Genomic DNA, 25,512 nt, shown 5'->3' with positions numbered 1-25,512 from the left:
ACTCACAGGGCTGACATAAATGTGTTTTTATAAAATGTTAATTTGTTTTCCAAAATGTTAAAATGTCTCGAGCTTCAAGTGTTTCATTCTTTGTAATGTTGATTTGCACTTCAGGGCCACCGTAGGTGCGAAGCTGAATTCTTCCTCAAAGAGCATTCTTTCTGGTGCGAGCTTAGGACATTATTTATCTGTACATATTTTGTGTTGTTGTATTAATGCAGTTTAGAAAAGTTATTATTGTGGCCATGAGGGCAAAAGTGCCATTTCTTTTTACCAGATTCTGACTCTGCTCTTACTCTAACCTTCAAAACTCCTCACTCTAGCTCTCTACATAGGCACCCATGTAAATGTCAGAAAAGGACCGTAAAACGAATGAAACATAATCAGTGATTATGAAAAAAGCAGAATCGAGATCAACACGCTGTCATTTTTATGAAATAGTTTAGACTTTTGTCAACATTTTAAAGTTTAAATGGTGTCTCTAGCTAGGGCTGCCAACCGTCCCGTATTACCTGGGACATCCCGAATTATGGGCAATTTTGATTTGACAGCTCCAGTCCCGATTTCCAATCACAGCCTGCTAAGCCAATGACGCACGAAAAACTCCCGGTTGTTGTGAAGTTGTGCGCTGCTCATTGTGCAAGCCCGGCCGCCGACCGCTACCACCCCCCCCCAACCCTATCTCTAGCTGAAGGATTTGCAAAGCTGAAAAAGTTGAGAGTTGAAGAAGTTTAAAGGAATGTGAAAAAGTTTATGATTTTAATTTATATAAATTCAATTATAAAAGCTAGAAAGCTGAAAAGTCATAGCCCCCTCTCCTGAATGAGGCCTTATATTAATTGAATTGAATTGAATTATATTCAATCATTTTTGTTTAACATGTTGCACTATCTTGGTGAACTGGATACTAGTGGCAGTAAAAGTATAAATAATGTGAAAACCACTGGATCAGTGCCCCAGCAGTGTTAAATACATTGTGAACAATATTAACTATTAATTTATAAACCAATCAAGTCAAAACAAATGCATTCAATGCTTTATGTAAAGAGCAGACGTTGCAAAGAACTGAAGAACACTACAGGGAATCAAGACGATCTGGTTACAAAGACAATACACAACAGTCTGTTAGTCAAAGAAAAACCACAAACTGACCACATGAAAATAAATGGTTGGCACTGTTAAAATACCAATGTATTTGTTAATCATACAAGGAGAAGACGGTAGACTTCACGCTGACATGTCACCAACACAGGGAAAGCATTATATAAAAATGAGAGACCTTTGTGGTTCAGATTGGACTTTTATCATGATTCAACAAAATTATTTGTCTATTTTCAAAAACGAGCTAAGTTCTAATTAAATATTGACACAATGTTTGTATTTTGAAGTGTTGTATACAAATGATGTATCATACAGAATATTTATTACTATTTAGGTTACATGTCACCACTTTTATTGAGAACTCTTTCAAATAATAAACATTTCATCTGCTGAAGGACTTTGATGATACAATAGTCATGTATGGATCAATCAATGATCCTGAACGTAAAAACATATTTAGCACATGGAGGGCCTTTATAAAGAAGAACGAGTACATGTGTGATGCTCTTGACTATAGTAACATTTCCTTTCAGACAAAACGCCTTTTGAAGGGTCTTTTGTACCCGCCTGGTGCCTCCAAAGTGGTGAGCCAGATGGGCCTTGCTGTGGAGGTCTTTGATTCTCTTGATGGTATTATTGTTATTATTGTGTATATAGTTGTTGGAAACTTACGGATTTAGTTATCTACATTTTATTTGTGGTAACGCTAAAAACTACAGGAGTGTGAGAGTAGATGATAAATCAGACTTCGCCAAGGTCATTTTACTAACTGCTTTTTGGGCGTATCATCAAGGGATGGACTATTTGTGTCGGCAGCTCTTATGTGACAACATTTTTAAGAAAGCAAGTAAAAGTCAAGAGTTTTTTGTACAACAGCAAGAATGTTACAAAAGTCCCATTAAATCAGCAGCAACAAGCCACAGCAATGCTACATAATGCAGTCTCAACACAAATATGGAAACACTTACGCCATCAAATGTAAAACTAAACAGAAACTGACTGCTAATAATCACCAACATTTGATGCTTGAGGATAAATCATGAATGGGGTTTAAAAACAAACAAACAAACAAACACATTACACTTAAATACAGTCCATGACTTTAAGTCACCACAGTGATCGAGCCAGGTGTAGAGAGAACTGATTTACTAAAGCTAACTAAAAGATGGATGACATTTGTCCCTCTTTTAGATCCTTATCGCTGGTGAGCCTGAGGAAGGACGGTGTTGTTACTGAAATCAAATGTGTACATGTCTTCTCCAGGCTGAGCTGTACCTCAATGAAGGTAAACTGTGCTCTACTTTAATAAACTACACATTTTTTTAGATTTTTAAAGATGATTCTAACTCCCTTTTCACAATCATACAGGTCAAATATAGACCTGTATATAGAAAAACAGCGATGGCAATAAGGCCTACAATTATTGATACTATTATTACATTTTCATTTTATTATCAGTACTTTCCAGCGTTTTAGTGTATATTAATATTTCTAGTAATTTCATGAAATATAAAAGGCATAAAAAGGACCCAACACATGTTCATTATGAGTCAATGTAGTCCACCAGTCTCCCCTGTAGTTGAATCCTGAACCAATCAAGGAGAGCCGGCCTTTTGGGAGAGGCGTTGCGGGTCTAGAGGTAGTCGTCCTCACTGGACAGCTCATCCTCACCTTCGCCGTGGTTGTCGTGGTGATAGTTGCTGGGGCCTTCGCCGGGGTCGTTGCTGCTGGCAGCGGAACTCTCCCTGGTCAGATTTGACCCATCTGAGCTACCAGAAGGACTGCGGCTCATCGTCCATAACTGGTCTGCAAAGGTCCGCCCCCAGCTGCAGTGCTGGCCAATAGGGCGCAGGAGCCGAACAAGCTCAGCGGCCTCCTGCCAGTGAGAAGTTCACTTGCTGTGGCGCGGACCGGAGCGCTGCTTGTTCATGGTGGTCAGCATCTGGCTGATGTATGAGGTCAGTAGGTCATCCATCTTGTAGCCCTGCAGGTGAAATGGAAACATACACACGCATAACCACAGTGGATATCTTCAGTTCATTGATGGAAGTGAACTTTCTTTAAGCTTGTCTTTTGATAGTTGTTTCAGATCTGTTCTCATTTGTAGGGCTGCATAATGTCAATTTAGCTGCAGATTCTTCACTTGTTTTCTAATGATTTTCTTGATGAATTAAGTAAAGGGAAATTTGCTGTTTTTCTTAATGTTAAATCAAACCGGAACAACTTCTTAGGAGGCTTTTAATGTGAAAATCTATGGGAAGCTGAGTTTCATTGGCGGTGGTTTCAATCAAGAAATACTGCAAAGTAGAAGCAACTGGAATTAAATGATATGTTTAAAGAAAAACAGGCGAGTATGACATGAAAGTTGTAGCACTAATATAGCCTAAATTGTAACTCATTTATCTCATCGTGTGTGTGAGTGTGACCCACCAGTGAGGTCTCACACAGCAGCTTGCTTCCTCTGACCAGGTTGCCAATGGTGATGTGGAAGTAGGTGTTCCCACTGCTCCAGTTGGAGATCTTGGTAAAGGGGTGAGTGGTGAGGATGTCCTGCACAAACACACAGAGAGGGGTAAGCCTCTCCCTCAGGGCCTCTGATCGATGCATAGTTAAGTAGTTAATGTGGGGAACTTAAAGAAAATCCATCAACAGGCTGCAGGAGAGTTGTTTACCGTGTACACAATTCAAACTGACCATTAAAGTGAAACCTTTAACCTCAGTCAGGTGGGGAGGAGAACACTAATTGTTCCTGTGAAGACAAACCTTAGTCTTCGGGTCAATGAGACTGACTCCATGCTTGTTGATGGCGATCAGCAGGATCTCCGGAAAATTGGGCTCCGTGGTTTGCTACGGACAAAAGGAAGGAGATTTATGTTGTAATCACGTCTAGATATCCATTGAGCATCTGTTATATCTTGGAATTTGTAGAAGTAAAGTTTCTCTTCAAAGTTTCGTTTCGTTTCCCTTATCAGGTGTGTCCTTGTTTCCTTTCAGTCTATATTTTCCTTTTTTCACTCACTCACTATGAAAGTTAATGTCCTGGTCACATACAGAAACTGACTATCCAGAAACTGTCTCCAGGTGGGTTTACCTTGACCTCGAAAAAGGCGGAGCCAAAGGTTGGCCATTTGTAGATGGTCTTTAGGAACATCAGTTTGGCTTCTTCTCTTGTTTTACCGGCCTGCTTGTTGAAGTATGCAACCACCGACTGCAATGACCACACAGGCGCACACGCACGCACGCACACAGAGACAGAGGGTGTGAGAAGCTCAGAAATCTGTGAGGAACTTGGAGCTGCTCCTTTTTGTGTTATATATCATTCACAATTCATCCATTTACTTTATTTTTTTGAGATATTATTCAATTCAAAGTTTGTTGACTTCATGCAGACGACAATGCGACGGTTAGGCTTCTTCAAAACACTGTACTTACTATATAGGGCACTAAATCCTTATGCAAGCTAGACATTATTGTGAAGTTCTGGACCTTTTTTCTCTCAAAATCTCAATCTCTGAATTGGAATCATACATCCACGTTGTCTCTGTTTAAAAATTTAAAGAAAATGTGATGTATACAGTATATAAATATTTTTATAAATTTATATCCGATATATCTGACTTGAGTTAGTATAATTTAGTCAGTTACAATGTATGATCATATTAAAGTATATAACATTTACAAAATGACACGTCTCCAGGATACAAAGAAGTAAAAGTGGATAAAAAGGTTGCCCTTAATCATTGTGAATATGGCTTCAAAACAGGTGTTTTGTGATCTGGAGTTTTGCAAGTTTACCCTTTTCCAGTCATCTGGTGACATCTGACGAATGAGATCCTGGGGAACCAGCTCCCGAAGCATCTTGGGAATTGTAGGAAAGTGGGATTTGTCATCCTCAAACTTGACGCGGTAGATGAGCGCTGCGAGTTGGAAAACCTCTTCCCGTGAACACTTATGGTAGCCACGCAAGTACTTAGGCAGCTCCTAATTAAAAGAAGGGAATGACAAGGAAGAAGTGATGTCACCATTTGCAAAAAGGTCAAGTTCTAGCATAACTCAAATATAGCAGTCAAAAGAGAACCTTGGATGAAACAATCCAAGCAGAGAACAAGCAGAGAGTCGCAGCCTGAAGTTAAACTATTTCCCGCCTGACCTGGTAGTAGTGAAAGATAGAATCGGCGAAGGAGTCCTTCCCTGGAACTGTGTTAGTCCACAACTTTTTCATGAAGAACACCTGATAGGTCAGAGAGGGAACGATTCCTACAAGGTAAGATGGGAAGAGGGCAAATATGAATGTGATCAACTTTAAAACTCTTTTTTTTAATTTCAGGTTTGCCCAGCCTCTTTCCTAATAGTCACAATGTCTTCAAAAACCAAACATGGTTTATGAGTGAGCAGTCAAGTAACTACTTGTGTGTTGGATTTCTCCAGTCGCCTCAGAGCTATGAGACACGCCTGGTTAATGGAGGTACCAACCGTCTTTAGCAGGCCGAGATTTCTTAATCCAGTCGGTCAAATGTCTGACAAAGTCAAAGAAGAAATCTCCCTCTGGCACACTGATCACCTGCACACACACACACACACACACAGATCAGATCACATACTGGACAGGGTCATTTGTTTTTCATTTTGACATCTCCACTTTGACAAAAATTTATATAGCCACATGCAACTAAAATTATTACTATTATTACTAATACTTTATGATGAACACTACTTGACCTCTGACCTTGTCTGAGATCTTAACAAAGAGGCTGAAGCCTTCAGGTGATTTGAGCAGCAGTCTGGTTGAGATGTTCTGGCAGAAATCCTTTGCTTTGGTGCCGGACTCCACCTCAAACGCCTGCAGGTTTTCAGGCACAAGCACGCTCTTGTTGATCAGAGGAAATGTTTACTCCTGTATACGTGTGTGTGTGTTGGTGTGTGTGAGTCTGACCTCGTCTGTATCGTCGGGGAAATATACTTTGTGGAAGATCTGCGTTGTCTTGTGTTGGATTGCTTCCACTTCCACCAGATGAGGGGGGTACTTCCTGGATCCGTTACTGTTACCATTACAACAATAAGAAGAAGAAACACACACAGGACCACCAATAATCTGATTAGGGGTGTGTGTGTTTTAATAACTTTCAATAAACACTTGAAAGTTATGAACATTAATAAACATTAATTCAACAATAACCAGTTGAATCAAATGACAGCGTCTCCTTTTACCGCAGAGCCTTGTGCAGCCTCTGCATGCAGTCTGCACAGAGGGGGTGGTGTTTCTTGGACTGGAGGAAGCGCTGGATGTGTGGCAGAAGCACGTTACTGGGAGGAAACAGACCGCTACACAACCACAGCAGCTCCCAGCCTTTCTCCTCGCTGTACCTGCAGCACAAGAAGCGTCATGTTCGGTCTGCTTGGGCCTCGGCATGAGTAATGCATGCTGGATACAACACATCCCTCCATGCCTGAGTTTTGTTTCACGTAATGACGCACAAAACCTCATTCGTAATTTCAATGGATTGTATTTAGTATTTTAAAAGCTTAGTATTTTTAAGTAATATTTTGTATATTATTTATTAATATAAAAATAAATAGGTTTAACATTTTGGAAAAACTGTGACCATGATAAAATCATACCAATGATCCAAAAGCTGCTCAGTTTTATACATAATCCATTGAAGTAATGAAAGTTATTAATTAAAAAGAAAATCCTCTTCAGTGACTTTGTGTGAAGGTTGAATGCAAGTGTGAACCTCACGATTATCATTATCATCATTCATGTAGTTTAATGATTGTACTGATGGGTTTACTCACTTGACGTGGTTGTCAGTGAGCTGCTTGATGATCTGACAGTAGATCTCGTCTTTCAGAGGCTCCGCCTTCAGTGCTCCCTCAAAGATCTGGTCTGTCAACTCGTTGACGGAGCGCGTCCGCTTGGACGGGTAGTCGCCCATGTACTTCATCATAGGTGGGACAAATGTCAAGGAACACAACAACCTGACAAGCTCAAAAGCTCATGAATGTGAGACGCCAGAATTTCACCAATATCAACATTGGGAGTCCAATATAGAACATATATATATATATATATATATATATATATATATATATATATATATATATATATATATATATATATATATATATATATATGTACATACATATATATATATATATATATATATGTATGTACATATATATATATGTGTATATATATATATATATATATATATGTACATACATTCATACATACATTCATCTATCAAGTTATTGTCAGGGTAAAGGGTTGCATTTCTCATTGTGAGCATTTCATATGGTCTAAATGGTCTTTAAAAGATATCTATAAAGGACATGCAGGCGTCCTGGGCCAGCTCCTCGTGGTTGACGACCTTCTTAAGCAGCGGCTGCTTCAGCGGCTCTCTGGTGCAGCTCCACATCTTGTCCTTCCCCCGATTCTTAGTGACCATCACTCTGCTCAGGGTGTGTTTGGGAGGAGGCCTGGAAGAGGAAGACATGTTGACTTGACTGTGTGTTGGTCATAATTACATTGTTCTGGTTAAAAACAGACCTGTAAGTATGATGACAGGAATTCAACTCATGACAATCTCACTTAATTGTTAAAAAAAATTGTTAGTCAACTCATAATGCCTAAATGATTCTATTCAAAGGCTAAATGAAGAACACAAAGGGGCCCAGGACTGATTGCTTAGCTTTTCCATTACTGTTGCTTGTGTAAAACTAAAACCTACAATGGTAGGATGCCTCACAGATGCCATTCACTTCATTTTAATCCCAGTATCTGTGTATGAGCGTACCTGAAGTAGTCATAGGAGAACTCCTCCAGCGTGTAGGGTTTCATCCTGTCGTCACTCTCCGGCGGAACGAGTTGCGAAACACGAACCGACTCCTGCCGCTGGTCAGGCGTCATGGTAACCAGCGCCTGATGGATTGCATCACATCAGATTGCTTTCATCTGACGCAGCATTTTATTATAAAGGGACCTCCAGTAGGTTTGTGCAAACAAAACAAAGAGCCGGATGTTGGAATCAGATTGGACTCTAGAATCTATATTTTTATATTACAGCCTGTTTGAGCAGCTTTATGTTTTTGGATTTGTTTGATGTTTGTAATGTGACGTTGCCCTCACGGTGCTGTTGCAAACTTTGTTATTCAGCTTCCTGCTGCTGTGGGCACAATGTCAGCTGAAGTGTAAGTTGTGGCAATAATACAAAGCAGCCTCTGACCATTAAAAAGTAACAAGTGGAGGAGGAAGCCAGCATTCTAAGGACGAGTCTCCTTCAGACAACTAAGTTCACAAAGAAAAAGGCCTTTCTCACCAGTATTTCTTGCTGAGGTCGTGTCACTGAGGGCAGGACATAGACGCAGTCAGCAGGGAAATCTCCCCTCTGATTGGTCCGTTCGTTGATACCGTGCGCCCAGCCAGAGTTGAGCACATGCTCGCCGGTGTCCTGGTCCAACAGGATCAGGTCTCCCTTCATGAAGCTCAGGAACGTCGACTCCTCCCCAGCTGTGGAAAAAGAAAACATTGGAGGTGAGATAACTAACCGGCATTTCCTCCATAACTACTCGTATTTAATCCACAGAATATTACAAAGACTCAAACGGATGTTTCCGCTTATTCATCTGAAAATTTGGGCCAGCTTTTCAATGTGTGCGTTTGCTTATTAGCTTTAACATATTTGATACTTTAGACTTAGGACATTGTTTGACAATTTGAGAATATTTCACAGATACATTTCCAGTTAGTACCTACGGAGTTATACCTTAACACACATACTGTATATACACTGTATAGATACACAGTATATTGAAATAAACATTGCTATAAATGGACTTTGTTTTGATTACATATATCAGGAGACCAAAAAAAGAGGAGAAACTAAATGAGAAATGCCCCCTCCCCATTCAGGACATACTGGGGTTGGGGTTGTCCTGCAGCGCAACCACAAACTTGGACCTCTTCCTCAGGCCTTCCAGGAAGGTCACCACCAGGTCGCGGATGTCCTCCGCGTTGTTGGAGGTGAAGGTGTACTCGTCTCCTTTGATGGTCGCCAAAGTGAAACTCTGACTCTGTAACTTTCCTCCTCTGAAAGCACAAGTTCTCTGAATCAAACGACAAAATAACCAGATTGCTACACATCTAAGCATTTTGTAATAGCAGCACATCATTTGTTCCCTTCAAAACAGACTCACTGAAAATAAGGTTTTGTAAAGTGTTTGAAATGCTGAGAGCTGAAATTAATTTTAAAAAATTGCTGAAAATACAGAAAGGAGAAAATCTATCTCCATGGGGCTCTGGCCAAAAGTAATCGTCTGTTGGATTCCATAGTCACAGTTGTAGTTGTAGTGTCTACAACCAGCATATATTTTTCTCTCTCAAAATGATGCACGAAGAGTGAAAATTGAGAAAATGCAGGCAAAATATATCTTTTTTGAACCATGCCTCACCTGCTGCTGGAAACTGCAGTGATTTCTGGGAAGGAGAGCTCAAGGAGGACCTGCTCCTGCTCGTCCACAAAGTAAACCCCGGTCCAGTTGACGGCAACGATCAGGTCGTTTTTAGGCAGACTGGGACCTGAGAGGCAGAGAGGAGAGGAGGAAGGTTTCCCACCTGAAGGCTCCACGCTTGAAGGACCAACAAGGCAGTATCTGTGACTGTACCATCAAATAGCCTCTATCAAATGGGTCCCATATTGTCTAAACGTAATTTTTGTTTAAATCCAACATATTGTAAATTTCTTTTACCAAAGAAACCTTTTTTAGTAAAGTAACCAGTCAAAGCAGGTCAGCTGAATGAAAAGAACTGCACAATATTTTAATACAGGATTATGTTTGGCATCATGCAGATTTACTTGTTTTTTTTCACGTAACTATGGTAATACTTTTACCATCCTGCTTACAATATATACAGTATACAGCATATGTCCTACTTTTATGCATAAAGATCTACTTGATTCTTGTTAACTTGGCAATAAATACAGCCACCTACCACACATATATATTATTCCTTTATGTTTGTATCACAATATATTAACTCCTGCACTGTTTCATGTCTTTAAATTTTACTTGAGTTATATTTTATTTTTCATACATTCTTATTTGATAAGGATCTGAAGACCTAAATTGGAACTAAGAATGAATCTAATCTAGACCACAGGGCTTTGTACAAATAAATAACTAAAACTTTCAACTTAAAGAAGTTGTAGATTTTCACCTGAGAACTTGAAGGCTTCGTAGAAACGAGAGAAAAGCAGAGGCCACTTGTGTCGAGCGAAGTCCACCACTTCCTCCTTCACCTTCTGAGGGTCAAATCTCTTCTGGGTGTAGATGCCCTGAGCAGTCCAAGAGAGAGAGAGAGAAATGACCATTAGCTGTTTATACCCGTAGTTCATCGGGTATAATATGTAGCATGTTCAACATCTTTATGCGTGTTAGGATGATAACAAAAGTCACTGAAAGCCCAGATGTCAAGCTGCTGGTGTTCCCTTCTAAATACATTTGGTTTCTGTGACCTTTTTGTGTGCAGCCATGATGAAATGAGACCATTTCTCCACCGTCCTGGAGCTGCTGATCTCTCTGTCTGGGATGTAGGAGGGAATGAGGCTCAGCAGGCGCTCCAGAAGGATCTCAGAACCGTAGTCCACGTAATACTGCTGAGAGGCCAGTTCTGCCAAGTCGTCCTGGGGACACAGATGTGAGGCAACTGAGGAACTCTGTATGGTCCAGTTTGACTTTATCAGTTGTCTGATTTTTAGGTACTATTATTAGTACCTAAAAAGACCCAATACACTGTAAAATTAGAGTACTTTGCTGATATACTGTATTTTTGGGCCCTCACCCATGCTGCACCTGAAATTAAAGGAGAGAAAAAGGAACAGCTGAGCTACAGCTCAGGTGCAGCTAGCTGAGTGAAGCTGAAGTGTCTTACAATTTACAATCTCTCTTGTGCAGATCTGCGACTCATCGAAAACTCCGCTCAGGATATCTATACATACAATATACTGTATATACATACAACTAAATTATATATCGAAAGAAACGTACCCTGTCGCAGCGGTACTCCCCGAACTTGACGCCCCTGACGGTCTGTTGGTAGATGAGGCTGGTGGCGACCTGGTCCTCGGTGGGGGAGTGCCATGGCGTGAAGATCTCCTTCCTGAAGAACAGCCTCCAGGGGGCGTTCCTCTCCTGGGCTCCCTGCTCCTTGGCATACTGCTCGCACTGGGACACGGCGTCCATCACGTGGTCGTTCCCACTGCCCAAAGACGAGACCTGTGGGAGAGGACCCATTCATTGCCGCTATTACTCACAATCATTTGGATGATTATTGGTATTCTCTTATCAGATTTTTCTCTATTCTATCAAAATGTATAAGAATTATCAATTTATTGTAAAGGAACTGCTTCAATTTTACAATTTGAGAGTGAAGATATTTTCGTAAAAAGACAACATTGGAAAACATTAGTTCATTCCACAAACACGATCAATAAACCCTTAAAATGTATAACATCGTCTCCTCTTTTTAAATGAGATATTCCAAGCATTAATATATACTGGCACTACTTTTAAAGAGTTTCTTTTATTATTTATTTTTATTTTGTATTCCAATTTATACACTCTATTCATTGTATGTGTTACCATTTATAAGCAAGGAGAGCCTATTAGAAACATACAATACAACGTCAACACCTTACATGAGGCAAGACTTCATACTAAGACATTTTATGTTGGTTTCGAGACCATTTTTACTAGAACGTGTTCTGCATGGTCCGCTTTTGTAACAATGGATAAGAAACTGCAACACTGCAATGCACAGTTGCACACATATTTCTTCAGGACAAACTGGGGTATAACAGTGTGAAATTTTTTTTTTCTTGGGGATCAGGGGAAGTAATACACACTGTTAACACTGATTAAAAACTTTAAATCCTCATCACAATTAGAAACTTAATCTAAACCCACACTAAATTCAAATGAACATGTAAATATGTCACAAAACTGCAAATGTAGACCTGTAAGATCAATTGCAAATAAATAAAAGATACATCATCTTAAATAATAGGTGGTTGCTTAGTGTGTTTGACAGAAAATAGATCTTACAGGAACTGCTCAGTTCAAGGAAATCCTTTTAAAACGTTACTAAAAAGTTACTTTTATGCTGGCACATTGAGAAACTGAATATCCTCCTGAAACGATGCATGCAAATGTGCTTTCAAACATTTTGCCCCATAATACGTAGTTCTTGGTAATCAGGTTTGATTGAGAATGTGTGTGTTTGTGTGTGTGTGTGCGTGTGTCCGCCCACCTTGTCGAACAGTGCGATGTAGAGTGAGAATCCGAAGCGGTCCCGCAGGTTGATTTTGTCGGACAGAGCGTTGCAGAGCTCCTTGGCTGTGGTGGCAGAGTCCGTCAGCAGTGTTTTGGTGGTACCGTCCATGAATGTGACCGGCAGCATGATGGGCTTCTTTGACTTGGTAGCCTGGAGAGATAAGAAACCAGTTGCTTTATGTTACGGAGTTCATTTGGAATCCCTTCACATGCTGGCTCTCCACTCAGTGACCTCCTGACCATTTGTTACCAGCAGGTCACAGCGGTCTGCTCACACCGTAACATTAACAGTTACTGTGTAACGCCGCAAGTCGTTTTTTTAAACCACATTTGGCCTCTGTTTCCCACATTATTGTGCATATTTACTGAATGGTGTGGATGTCTAAGAACACTTATACACGATATAACACTTTGTAAACAAAGTAACGGTACAATAAAATGTATACATTGCCATGTTCATTTTTCTTATATCAATCCCATCCGCGTGTGTGTGTGTTCCTACCTGCAGCTCTAGCCAGGATGGAGGTTGTGTTCTCGTCCCGTTAACAAACGTGCGTCTCAGTCTCTCCTCACAGTACGGAGCGTAACCCGGCGGCCCGCTGTTGATGAAGTTCCTCAGATACTGTTGGTAGGAAAACATTTTCAAATGAGGTAGCACAGATAAACCAACACACCTGCTGTCTAAATATTCGTGCTGGGCATCAATTATATCAATTGAAGATAATTGTGCAATAAAGGGCACTGTGATGCTCAAAATTCAATAAGAAATAAAAAAACAGTGTACACTAAATACATTTTTAACAGTATTCCCCTTACACAGTAGTAGTTAAAATATTTATTATTTTCCTCGCACAGCCACCACATTGCTGCAGTAACGAATCCTTACGACCTTCACCATGAAGCATCCTAAAGGTCTCGTGGTGTGTCTGATCAAATTTTAGATGGATATCCTTATTTTGCAAGTAGGAGGATGTGAAAGTGCACAACCTTTGACTTCCGGTTGCCCCTAGGTGGTGCTCTTACTACATGTGTTAGAGCTCAATGTGTTGGAGTTTCGAATCGATTGGCTGAGACACTTGAAAAGAGAAAAAAGAAAATATGCAAATGCTAATTTTTAAAACCTGTGCTTTCCGGAAAGACTGTCCACACGCTGTGCTGCGATTTAGAAGAGTTGAATCCGCAAAGTTTATTTTGTTTATTTCGCCATCTTCATTTTCGCTTAACTAGAAATATTTACACATCTGAAAAAACGTTTCATTTTATTACGAGACCAAAATGATTCAAATGGACCTTGCAGAGATACAGCCTTTTTGGTGCATTTGCACTTTAAAAGCACTTTAAATTCCCTTTCAAATATTTATTGTATATCTCAACTTAAATGTAATTAAATTTATAATTTCTAAATGTATAAGTTAATGTGCTAACTAATTAATAACATGTTAACGTGCCCAGCCCTACTAAATATACGGATCAATTCAGAAAACACCTTGGACATATGTGACCTTTGAGAGGTTTTCCTCTTGTGTATTTAAATTGAATAGATAATAGAAATCCTAAACATTTGGATGATCTGACCTTGACAAACTTGTCTGAAGGGGCGAAGCAGCCGACACACAATGAGATGAGGATCCAGCCGCGAGCGTGAGAACTCTTGGACGGGTTCTGACTCAGCTGCTTGCAGATCTGACAGTAGATCTCATCCCTAACACACACACACACACACACACACACACACACACACACACACACACACACACACACACACACACACACACACACGGGTGGTAAGATTAACACTATACTTATACTGCACATATTCTCAGATACACAGACAGGTACTTAAATATAACCCAATCACAAACTGACAGCAACATGTCTCAGAAGCCTTGTGCTCTTCTTACTTTGTGCGCTGCAACCATTAAACAAAATGAATGTCTCCTAAACTCTCTTAAACCTTAGAGAAAATTGAATTATCTGAATAGGAGGCTTTCTAATCTTTTTGGATACATAGGTTGGAATTAATTGTCAGCTCTTCTTCCACTATAATTCAGGAGACTTTTTTTCTATGACATTAAAAGGAAACATATTAAACTTTTTTTACAGCTTTAAATCATTCGTTGATGTATTGATGCATTTAATGAATTCATGCTAGTGATATTCATATTATTTTAGGAAACCACAGCCTCAAAATGACGTGAATGAGTTTGTGTGCGTGTACCTTAATCCTGGTCTCAAGATCCCATTGCCGATGATGAAGTGAAGTTTCTCCAGATTGGATGTTGGCCGGTCCTCCAGCATGCTGTTACCATGGAGACCATGTTCGCCGTCATTAAGACGCTTGGTGACCTGAAAAATCATCAAAATGTGACTTTTCTACCGTTTTTTACTTCTGTTACTTCTCTCTCACTCTCTCTCACCTCTTCAGTGATCTTGGATTTCTTTTTCAGCGTGAGGGACACCAGCTTGTGTCTGACGCTGTTCTTCTTGTGGTTGTCAGCGGGAGGCGTCTGAGGGAAGAAAAGGAAACAGCTGTCAGAGCTGCTCCTGCTGGAAGCTCACATGAAACATGTGAAGGCTTCCTTCAGCTTTTGAGGGAGGTTTTTCCAATATGTTTATTTATTTTTAAGCAAAACTCATGAAGGCCTTTTTTATAAGCTAGAATATCAAAGAGAAGGTGATTAAGTGAGTGAAGAAACAAAGAGAGAATGGTAATGATATAATGACAAGACAACAAAAAGACTTTTCAGGAAATATAAAATATTTCAGGATTCCCTGAGAGTAGGGATCAATAACAGGTCACAAACCACAACAATATTCTTTAGAGAATCCTAATGTATTAGAAACATTTGAAAATCAATATTGACAATACACACAATTTGACAATAATAATGAAATAAGAAATGTTCCTTAATCACTGGAGGTAGGAAACATGGCTGATAAACTAACAGCAGCACATCACAGAAAAGCTCCAGTTTTTGGAGTAAACAGCCTCCCCTCACACCTCTCCTCCCCCTTACCTCCCCCTCCCCCTGCAGCGCCTGCAGCTCCCTCTTGTACGTCTTCTTCCCCAGCGTTTCGTAGATTTTTGTCATGACAGGAATCTTCTCGCTCCCGTCGCTGATAGCCGTGTGGTACTTGGGCTCCGGCAGATCTCCCATGAACCTCAGCACTGTGATCCACACCGCTAGGGCAGCCTGGGCCGAGGACACGGGGGAGACTTTCTTATTCATATTCGTCATGTTCATCAGATGAAATCTAGTCTGAATGAAACTGGTTTGAGTGCTGTTGGGTTAGGGCCCAAAGTGACCTACCAGCTGGTCCCCCTCGTCGTCGTGGAACAGCAGAGGCTGTTTGAGGGGCCGTCGGACGTAGGTGTGTGTTGTGGTGCCCTGGAAGTAGGTGGCAGCGTACTTGGCAAACTTGTACTCCGAGAGATCTTCCTCTTCGTCGTCCTCGGGCAGAGGAAGAGCCTCGTCCAGATCCTCCTCTTGCAGCTCCCGGTGGGACTGCTCCAGGTCCTGCAGAGGAGAGAGGGGCTTCAGGTGAGACCCTCTAGACTGAAACTTTGCTGTTTAATGTTAAATGAGACCCTTCTCACATTCTCTGACCTCTCAAATTTCTCTCAAAATAATACACCTTTACATATCTGTTGATGCAATGCGGTTATTAGTTCAATTCCCCCAAACTATACACAATCAACCCATTTCAAATAATCTTCAATCGTTCCTTAAGCATACATATACACTTGCACTTTTATCAATATCTAATATGCTGATACAATTTGCGCCTCTAATCTCCAAGAGAGAAATCCTAATGGCCAGCAGTTCTTGTTGACTCACCTCAAAGCCGGTGGGGGCCTGCCCCTCCTGACCCGGGAAAGAGGCCGTCGTACCGAGGAAGCCAAACATTTTGTCCACCATGTCGGAGTCGTTGACGGGCTCCAAGCGGGCCTTCTCCGTCTGCTCCACCATCTCCTTCTTTCTCCGCACCTCCTCCTTCTCCTTCTTCTCCCGCTCGGCGTCTTCTTTGGCCAGCTGGGCCAGACGCTCCTGAGAAAACAATAGTGTAATAATACAATAAAACAGTCATCGGCACTCTATTTTACACTTGGTTTCCACTGCTGGAACAATTCACAGCACAAAGCAAGAGGACGGCGCGCTAAAGTCTTCAGAGAGCTCGCAACTAGTGTGCTCACATGCACTTAAGTAACCACGTCAATCAGCACTGAAGAAATAATTGGTAATAATATTTAGTATTCACAAAGAATCAGTAAATATAGGAAAAAGTAGGAAACACAAGCACATGACAAATGAAAATACTATTGTCAAATATTTTAATTCCAAACAAATGTGTGTACACTACCAAGAAAGAGAAGATCTCCCAGAATGCCGCATCACAATCCATTTGCAGAACATACATAAACTGCTGGTTTGTGTCTGAGCTCTCTGCTGAACTCCCACCTGGTGTTTGCGCTCTGCCTCGGCCTTCGCCCGCTTTGCAGACATCTGATTCCTCAGTTTGGTTTCTTCAGCCAGACGCATCTTCTCCGCCTCTAGCCTCCTGCGATACTGGGGGGGTGAGGGGGGACACAGTTAAAATATAATCACTAGCCAAAACCACACAGTCTCAAAACGCGTGGGCTGCTTCAACAGCTCTGGTAAAATTCAGATTTAAACTGTGGGTGTTGAGGTGGTGGAACAACTGAACTACTGATTGGGATAGCATTACCTTTAACTGAAGGGAATAATAACATTAACAACTAGCATTTCACACCCATCTCAATCAGCTCAACAGGTGTGGGAGTGAAAGCAGCCGTGGTCAAGCGAGCTAGTGTGTGAATGAGGAGAGGGTGCTGTTTTGTAAGTAAGTAGTTAATCGCAAGAATAAGATGTTCATTTATTAGATGTTTTACACACTCAAATCTCGGTTTGACCTTGCAGGAAGGTGCCGATATGAAATAAAAGCAGCTAAAAAGCAAGCTACATCCTGTTGGGGTCCGTGTGCCACACTGCTCACAGCAGAGGAGAGAGATGAAGAACATGTGTACTAAAGCACATAGAATATAGAGCTTTTTGTATGTATCTATTCAAGTGTGTGCTCTGACAATCTGAGAGCATGACCCATTGATTCCACACAGAATCCTGTACAACACTTAAATGTTTGCTTGACCCAAATCCACTGCAGTTCATGTGTGTGTGCTTACCTCTCCCTTCAGCCTTTTGTACAGCCGTCGGGCGATCATGCCTCTGGTGTAGGCCTGGACGGTGATGACGGCCCACAGCCGGTGTCTGAACGCCCGGCGCACCAAGAACCCCCGACAGCGGCCCTGGAAGCCAGTGATTCGCTGACGGGCTACGTTGTACGACGCGCATAGCTTCCTGGAACGAACCAAAGCCTGGAGGCGAGAGAAGCCCGCTCGCATCTCAAGGGGCACAGAAACAAAAACAAAGGGAAAGAAAAAAATGTTTTTTAAGCTTTTCTTATAATACTCGGATCTACATCACAGATCATAATCATGCTGAATGTGTGTGGGTCCTCACAGCTCCGTAGTTCTTCCGACAGTGGTACCCTCTCCACGTCTTCTGGATGAACACAGCCGACTTCCTCATCTTCAGAAAGTTGGATCTAATGACAGGGAGTGTATGATAAGAAGACAGCACTTTTGTTTGAATCCTTACATTAAATCAGTAGATTCAAAAAGTGACACGCGAGACTGGCTCCATTTCCAGATCCATGCGACAGGTTTGCAGACAGGAACGAGGTTTTCTAAGGCCTACCTGTCCTTGAAACCTCGAACCACCTTCTGGATGATGATGACCTTGTCTGTGATGGCCTTGTCTCTCTCGATCTCCAGGAGCATGTCATGGTGATCCTACATAGCACAAAGCAGGAGAGACAACTTATTTTAGTTCACATTGTATCCACTTAAAATCAAAGGTTTTAAACCCTGTTTGCAGAAAACAAAAAGGCTCAAAAGGCTCACTTTGAATATTTTAGTGAGTGAATAAGTAGACAACAAACAACTCAGTCAAATCAATTAGTATCACGTATTTTCAAAAATACTGTCTTTCACCATTCAATTAGACAAATAGATAAAAAATGACCAACAGAGAAACTCCACTAACAATAGCTAAATATATCTAGACCCCCTAATCCCCCCTCTCCCAACGTGCTTTGACAGATCTCCAGTCTGCTGACACGACAGCAAACAGAACATTAACTTCTTCTGTCTCCTCCCCCTGTGATTTGTCCATCCGTCCTGTCGGAGGAAGTGTGGGTACTGCCCTGCCTCCCACCCCCCTGCACTTTCTACTTCCTCTTCTACTTTCTGTCCAGCCAAGCAAGGCCTGATTGAGACCAGCCTCGGAGGAGCCGAGACATTTGTGTGAAAAATAGACAAGAATATTCAGCTTCGAACACATCGCAGGGATTTGAAGGTGCCCTCAAATATCCACTAACCTGGGTGACATTCACCCGATTCATCAATGTTCCTTTTGTATTTGCATACAGGAAATGGAATGAAAAGACAAAAAAACTTTCTTTACTATTCAACCACATACTTTTAATCCAGCGAAAGCCAGACAAACCACTTGTTGCTGCTGCATGTTAATACTGGATCTCTGGCCACTGGTTTCAGATTTTACAATTATGATCATTTTGCCGACTGATGACTGTGAAATAGCACTGGAATTCTATATAGTCCCTATTTTACCATCTTCTCTACCCAATGTTTGGCCCGTAAAACAAATCTGTCTCTTAACTGTCTTGTCTGGAAACTGTTATATTCCTCTTTCATGTTTTCTCAAAAGCCACAACACTCCTTTGACAAAAACTGTAATTTTAAAACACCGGAGTTGCTGGTTCACTGCTGCCTCCATTAGTTAGTTAGAGTCATTGTGTGAATTTGATGAATACTGCTGGAAACAACCATTACTCAATCAGAATGAATCCAAACCAGCTGAAGAAAGATAAGGTTAAAACAGGCTGTAGGAGCCACACAGTGTGAAACTAACAGCGGCTGATATTTTCAGGAGTCACCGTGGCAACCAGCTTTCGAATGTGCCTCACCAGTGACCTCTGGACAACATCTGTAACTACTGGGCGGGAAACCAAAACACACACACATTCATACATACATATACAGTAATAATACTTGTATAAGGGATAAAGGGGAACCCTTTAAACACAGAAACATAAGAACACCTGTTTTCATTTTATCAACATCTCTTGTGACACACACACAAACACACACATGCAGCAGGAAACCAAAACACACACTTTCCGGTCATCAGGCATGTGAACCGGAAACAATATCAGCAGAGTCTCACTACAGCGATGAACTGGTTCATTCCCGACAAAGCCATGAACAACACTGATCACAAGTGGTCATCACTTAACTCAGCCGCAGAGAATAGTTTGCCCACAGGGATTAATGAAGCATACTTTCTTATTTTCTTCTATACGTATCAGCAGATCATGTACATCCAGACATTGTGCGGTTTCATCTTGTTGTTCATCAGATCACCCGATTCAGCAGATCCGCTGTTTGATGGAGCACTACCTTGAGGAAGATCTTGGTCTTTCCCATCTTCCAATCATCATCTCTGCCCAGCACGGCCTCTGCGATCCTCTGGCAGGTTCCCCGCAGGTCCTCCTGGTGGGCGAGAGACACATCATAAGAGAAGGGGTACTCTCAGGGGCTTTGAGCTGACAGCTAAGGGTTAGCAGGCCAACATGCTCACAATGATGATGTTGGAGACACATTTATAGTTTTCTAATTAAAAATGAGCAACACTAACAATGAATGTGTTTATTATAGTCTGATTTATCTTCTACTTTCCATTCATTGAACTCCATCAAAATACACCACTGGGTCGCATGCTATTTTATTTCCATTAAAACACGCTGTTGTTTATTTTGACTCAACCCACATAAACCAGACCAAAGCATTGCAGATTCTGAAAATAGTCCCCCAAAAGCACCCTATTTCTTCTTGCTTTTGACAACAAATAACATCCATCCATCTTCAACCGCTTATCCGGGGTCGGGTCGCGGGAACAAATAATATAAAAAGTAATTATATTCCTTCGACATGCTCATGTTTGGCAGGGACAATGTTCATGTTTTGAACAGTACAGCTGAGGCTATTTGCAGGAGTTGGTTCATAAAACAAAAACCAGTTTCAATGGATTCAACAATATTATTACAATTTATTCAGAAGGGAAGATGTATATTGACAGAATTGGCTTTTATCCATTTCAATTCTATATTAATCGAATATTTCAGGTTTTGTGATATAGTTTAGTCCCACTGTTCATTAAGGGACACACCCTCACAAACACACACATTCAAACACACAGCAAAGTAAGGCAGGAAACATGTTGGGGTCTAAGAAAACAGACGGAAAAAAACACTGTCACACTGATCTGTTCCAGGCTGATGTCACTGTATCATAATAAGTTCTCACACACACACACACACACGCAGACACGCACACGCAGACACGCAGGCACACACGCATGCACGCACGCACGCACGCACAGACACACACACACACACACACACACACACACACACACACGCACACACGCACACGTCCTCAATTGGCTGAACTTAAACCTTTCTCCTTGTTTTTATTCATTTATTTCCTCTTCGACAGCAAAACACATTACATGGAGCCACAGAAGCTGCTGCAGCACTTTACATCGAACGGAATGAAGAAACTTGCTGGCTACACAACATTCAATTCAGGCTAAAAAGCAACCCATGATGCAACATTCTGTAGGAGCCATGTTACAGTGCTCACCGTGGACACTTTATTTCTCCTTAAATTACTTATTCAGCAATCAGGAATCAGTTGGTCTCCATCACACTCTAATTAATTATTGTGCTAATCAAACAACCAGCATCACCAGCATCCAGCACACACACCTGCAGTTACACTCTACCTGTTTGTAAGCAGGTTTGACTCCAGGCATGAGCACCCGGTAGCGGTCAACAAACTCCACAAAGGTGTAGCGGATGGGGTATCCCGCGCGGCGGATGCGAATGGTCTCCATCATACCAGAGTACCTCAGCTGCCGCACACACAGCTCCCTGTCAAACAACTACAGACACAAACACGGTAACAGGGGGGGTGAGCTTACTCACCTCTAACGTCAGCTGACCCCTCAAGTGTTCAGTTAAAACTCACCGCTAAGTTGATGGAGTATAAAGGTCGACATCTCAACAGGTTTCAATCATCATTTGTAGATAATGTCGCCATGTCAAAGTCCTTGTATGTCCAATATATCTTGTCAATAAATGTTCTTTATGAGAGTGCAAATGTTGTTTGAAACCTTTTAGACCACATTTAAGCTCATATTGTTCAACTGTTTAACAATATTGCAAAATAAGAAATAACTTCTTATTTTGATATCAAAATAGAGTCATCTTTGCTTCCTGTAAAACAGGATACGGTATGAACACATTAACCATACGTGCATGAAAAAAAATAACTGGAAGAAGAAGTACGACATGGGGAATATAGCTGATCATAAACAGCTTCAACACAAATAGCTAAATTAAAAAAAATCCCTGTTTAGCTTTGAAATAGCAATTGATCATTGACAGATAATCTGACTCCTTCATTACTTCTGCATTCAACCTAAGGTGACCCTGCTCTGTAGCGGAGTCGTCAGTTTAATTTAAGTTATTATTTCGTTTTATTATTAATTAGTTTACATTATTTTGACAAAGCCCAAATAACTCATACTTCATTTTTAACACAGTTAAAGTTGAAGAGAAATGCTTTGCACTCGCTTAGTGTTGCAGAGCCAACAACCCGTAACTACGTGTTTTTTTTTATTTTGCTCCGCTTGTCAACGAAAATCCCTAAAAAGTGAACTTACTATTATTACTATACTATTGAGAATGTGTATAGGTGTGCAGACACTCACCATGGGTTTCTTGTTCTCATTTGGTTTGATGCAGCGAACAAAAAAGGGCTGACAGACGCTCAGAGTTCTCATTAGCAGCTCCAGAGATCTCTTAAACTGACTGCTCAGGGTGGGCGAACGCTTCCTGGTCTCTGCCCCCTAAAACACACACACACACACACACACACACACAGTGCGACAGCGCGGAGTGTGTCATTGGTAGAAACAATGAGGAGTTCTTTCTCTCTTCCTGTGCTCTGACACTAACCTCTTTCCTCTTTCCTTCTCTAAATGTAAAAGTCTTTGTGTGGCTGACAATGCAGGCTCAGAGATAACTACCGATCATAAGTGAAGCCATAACAACTGACTAGGTTGATTAGTCAATCGTGAGAAAATGATATGTTTCTATTGTATTTCTTATGTCATTAGGCTCAAATAACTCAATGCAATTTCTTTCCAAAAATAATGAACAGATTAATTATTAATTATTGATCAACAGAAATAATTGCTAGTTGCAGCCAGAGATGGAAGTAGTATTCAGATCATTTACTTTAGTAAAAGTACATTTACCACACTGTGATAATACTCCAGTACAAGTGAAAACCCTTTATTCGAAAACCTTACTGAGGGAAAAGTAAAATCCTCCAAAGTTTTGATGTGGTAAGTGCTGTAAAATGTTCCCTGCCAGGCTTTTAAGCATTATATAAAGTATATGATGCTTCTTCTTCCCGGCTCTCCTACCCAAAATTACATGTGTTTTATGTTAAGCTTGTGTGAGTATATAGCTTTCGATAATATTATTATTGTACTACTACGGTACTTTACATGGTCGAACCAAGACCATAGCAAAAGACCAAAATGAAGCAAAGCAAATCAATTTTAAATAATGGACAAATAAAATAGAACAAGAACTCCATAATACAAATACAGTAAGTTAACATAATAGTAAAAATCGCATTTGAGAAATAAAATAGATTAACAAAAGGTATTTTTTGAAGAAATCAGATCCTCGTGCCTTATTTAAAATGTGTAAGAACTGAGATTTGGAGCCACTTGATTGTCTCCTAATGTTTCTCAACATGTCGCCAGCGACTAATAGCTAACAGTGCAAACTACACAAAAGTCCACATATCACTAGAGTGACATTTTACAGTATTCAGTATGAAAATAGAGGAAACATGAATTACTAAAGTGTGAATTATTCTGAAATGCCGGGTTTAAACAATGAATGGATATAAAAAGAAGAAAATAGTGCATTGTCAAAGTGATTTAGAACTGAATCTGCAACATTATCAAAGAAGCTAGCAAACCTGTGACCTCAATCCTACAAGGCAGATTTTGTTTGCCATTAATCATTTGATGACAAATACCATGAAGTTCAACACAACAAGGTATGATTTGGATAACGCCATCAAGGATTTTTCTCCCTATCTGTAGCCAACCCCCTCATAATGATTAACGCAACCAAATGATCATAAGAAATATGTGTTTTGCAAACAACATTAAACTCAAGGACTTTCCCTGCTCACGCTTGACATCCAGTGTAGGCCACGTGATAATCTCGCCTCGACATTTGCAGAGATGGGGCAACACAACACAAATGACCCCGTCCACAAGAAAACAGGATCCACAACTTCAGTCTGCTGCAACTTCAGTGGTTACTCTCAAGTTCCAGAATTCTGCTTAAAACATGCATCTTATCCCCCACTTCCCTTATTTCCCCTCATAGTGTGTCCGTGTGTGTATGTGTGTGTGTGTGTGTGTGTGTTTGTGTGTGAAATGACCGTTACCATCGCGACATCGGCCTGGAAGATCTGTTTAATGAACTTGTTCTTCGAAGAGTGAACCAGCTGGATGATGTCACCGTATAAAGTGTCTCTGTTCTTCTCCAGGAAGCCTGCAGGACACACACACATACACAAGCTGTTAGAATGTACGCATGATAAACAAACACATGACGCATTCAGTCATCAAAAACCAATGTTTTGCATCGTTGGCTCACTAATTCTGAGACAAAAACACACCGGTACATGTGCAATACTGTAACTAGATAGAACAGAAGGACAGTGTTGTGCCTGAACGCGTTCATTGAACGATAGTTCATGAACCAGCCACCAGTGTCGCACTGCGCGTGCGTCATCAAAAAAAAAGAAATGCATGGAGGCGACAGCTGCGTGTAGCAAAGAGGCGGCGTATAATAATTTAAAAGAGTTTTATGATGTTACTGACAAGGTCGGTGAGAATGGGAGGAATCTGACCTTTCTTTGCAAACATTTGCACCTTAATGATAACGGTCGTGTTTTTATTCCTTATTTAAAAAAGACCATTCAAGCAGCATGTGTTTGAGAATGTACTGTAGGGGTGAACGCTGCAGCTGCTGCTAGTGTGGAGTGAATGGACAGCAACATTAAAGCAACAAAGGGGAAATGCTGTCCCCTCTATGCTAATGTAAACCCTGGTTGGATAAGGATTCAAAATTGGATATGAAGATTAAATCTGATGCATAGCTTCAGTGTTAAAACTGATAACATAATTGCTGTCTGTGGTTCTATATGGGCTGTGGCAATAATTTTGAAAAATAATAGCTTGCAGAAAGATATGGAAAAAAAAGAACTGAAATAGTTGGAACTGTAAACATAGATCAAATATTTAGAAGTTTGAACTATGAACTGAACTAGTTCATTTTAAAATTTGTGAACTGAACTTTGAACTAGTTCATGTAGAAAGTTACTTTCCCAACACTGCAGAAGGAAGTACATCAAACAGGCTTAATTAAATATTGTATATGTTCATCATCTCCTCCTGTTGTTTATGAAGTGACTCTGACCTTTTGTTTCGTAGTAAACCACTCCAGCAAAGTGTTGGATACCAAACTGGGTCTCGTGGTTGTTCTTTGGAGGAATGTAGTACGTATTGAGCTTGTGTTGAAAGTTCAGCTTGTTTAGCATGGTGGTGTCTGTGCCCTGCAAGAAGGAAACAAATGACATAATAATATATGTAAGGCCCCTGGTGAACTCGCCAGTCACTTCTTTTAAGTTGTTGTGGTGACCATTTTCTCTCTTTTAGCTCTGGTTTTGGTCTCCACCAACTACCTAGAAAAATACCCGTCCCTTTAGCAACTAAATACTCCCCTTTATTAACTAGCTAGTGTCCAAATCTATCT

The 25,512-nt window shown here is 40.8% G+C and overlaps 1 protein-coding gene across 1 annotated transcript in view; it reads right to left on the bottom strand.

Annotated features, from left to right (window-relative positions):
- Positions 1–860: 860 nt before the first annotated feature.
- Positions 861–25,512, bottom strand: part of myo7aa (myosin VIIAa) — a 49,396-nt gene continuing 24,744 nt past the window's right edge. Inside the window, exons 15-50 of the mRNA XM_062561281.1 lie at positions 25,177–25,312; positions 24,140–24,246; positions 22,371–22,508; positions 21,381–21,539; positions 19,994–20,086; positions 18,210–18,304; positions 17,973–18,057; positions 17,636–17,854; positions 16,893–17,000; positions 16,272–16,481; positions 15,744–15,950; positions 15,450–15,626; positions 14,850–14,939; positions 14,651–14,778; positions 14,008–14,134; positions 12,935–13,054; positions 12,410–12,583; positions 11,149–11,376; positions 10,617–10,784; positions 10,319–10,436; positions 9,553–9,679; positions 9,021–9,190; positions 8,421–8,611; positions 7,899–8,023; positions 7,424–7,581; positions 6,898–7,051; positions 6,310–6,465; positions 6,035–6,140; positions 5,828–5,941; positions 5,575–5,662; positions 5,252–5,358; positions 4,897–5,082; positions 4,193–4,309; positions 3,865–3,948; positions 3,532–3,651; positions 861–3,085 (exon numbers count right to left, since the gene is read on the bottom strand). Of these exons, the coding sequence (XP_062417265.1) occupies positions 2,993–3,085; positions 3,532–3,651; positions 3,865–3,948; positions 4,193–4,309; positions 4,897–5,082; positions 5,252–5,358; positions 5,575–5,662; positions 5,828–5,941; positions 6,035–6,140; positions 6,310–6,465; positions 6,898–7,051; positions 7,424–7,581; positions 7,899–8,023; positions 8,421–8,611; positions 9,021–9,190; positions 9,553–9,679; positions 10,319–10,436; positions 10,617–10,784; positions 11,149–11,376; positions 12,410–12,583; positions 12,935–13,054; positions 14,008–14,134; positions 14,651–14,778; positions 14,850–14,939; positions 15,450–15,626; positions 15,744–15,950; positions 16,272–16,481; positions 16,893–17,000; positions 17,636–17,854; positions 17,973–18,057; positions 18,210–18,304; positions 19,994–20,086; positions 21,381–21,539; positions 22,371–22,508; positions 24,140–24,246; positions 25,177–25,312 (4,983 nt within the window). The 3' untranslated portion in view covers positions 861–2,992. The remainder of the gene's footprint in view (positions 3,086–3,531; positions 3,652–3,864; positions 3,949–4,192; positions 4,310–4,896; positions 5,083–5,251; positions 5,359–5,574; positions 5,663–5,827; positions 5,942–6,034; positions 6,141–6,309; positions 6,466–6,897; positions 7,052–7,423; positions 7,582–7,898; positions 8,024–8,420; positions 8,612–9,020; positions 9,191–9,552; positions 9,680–10,318; positions 10,437–10,616; positions 10,785–11,148; positions 11,377–12,409; positions 12,584–12,934; positions 13,055–14,007; positions 14,135–14,650; positions 14,779–14,849; positions 14,940–15,449; positions 15,627–15,743; positions 15,951–16,271; positions 16,482–16,892; positions 17,001–17,635; positions 17,855–17,972; positions 18,058–18,209; positions 18,305–19,993; positions 20,087–21,380; positions 21,540–22,370; positions 22,509–24,139; positions 24,247–25,176; positions 25,313–25,512) is intronic.

Source organism: Pungitius pungitius, chromosome 3, assembly GCF_949316345.1.
Source record: "Pungitius pungitius chromosome 3, fPunPun2.1, whole genome shotgun sequence".
Classification (NCBI taxonomy): Eukaryota; Metazoa; Chordata; class Actinopteri; order Perciformes; family Gasterosteidae; genus Pungitius; species Pungitius pungitius.
This window is presented reverse-complemented; position numbering and strand designations above follow the sequence as displayed.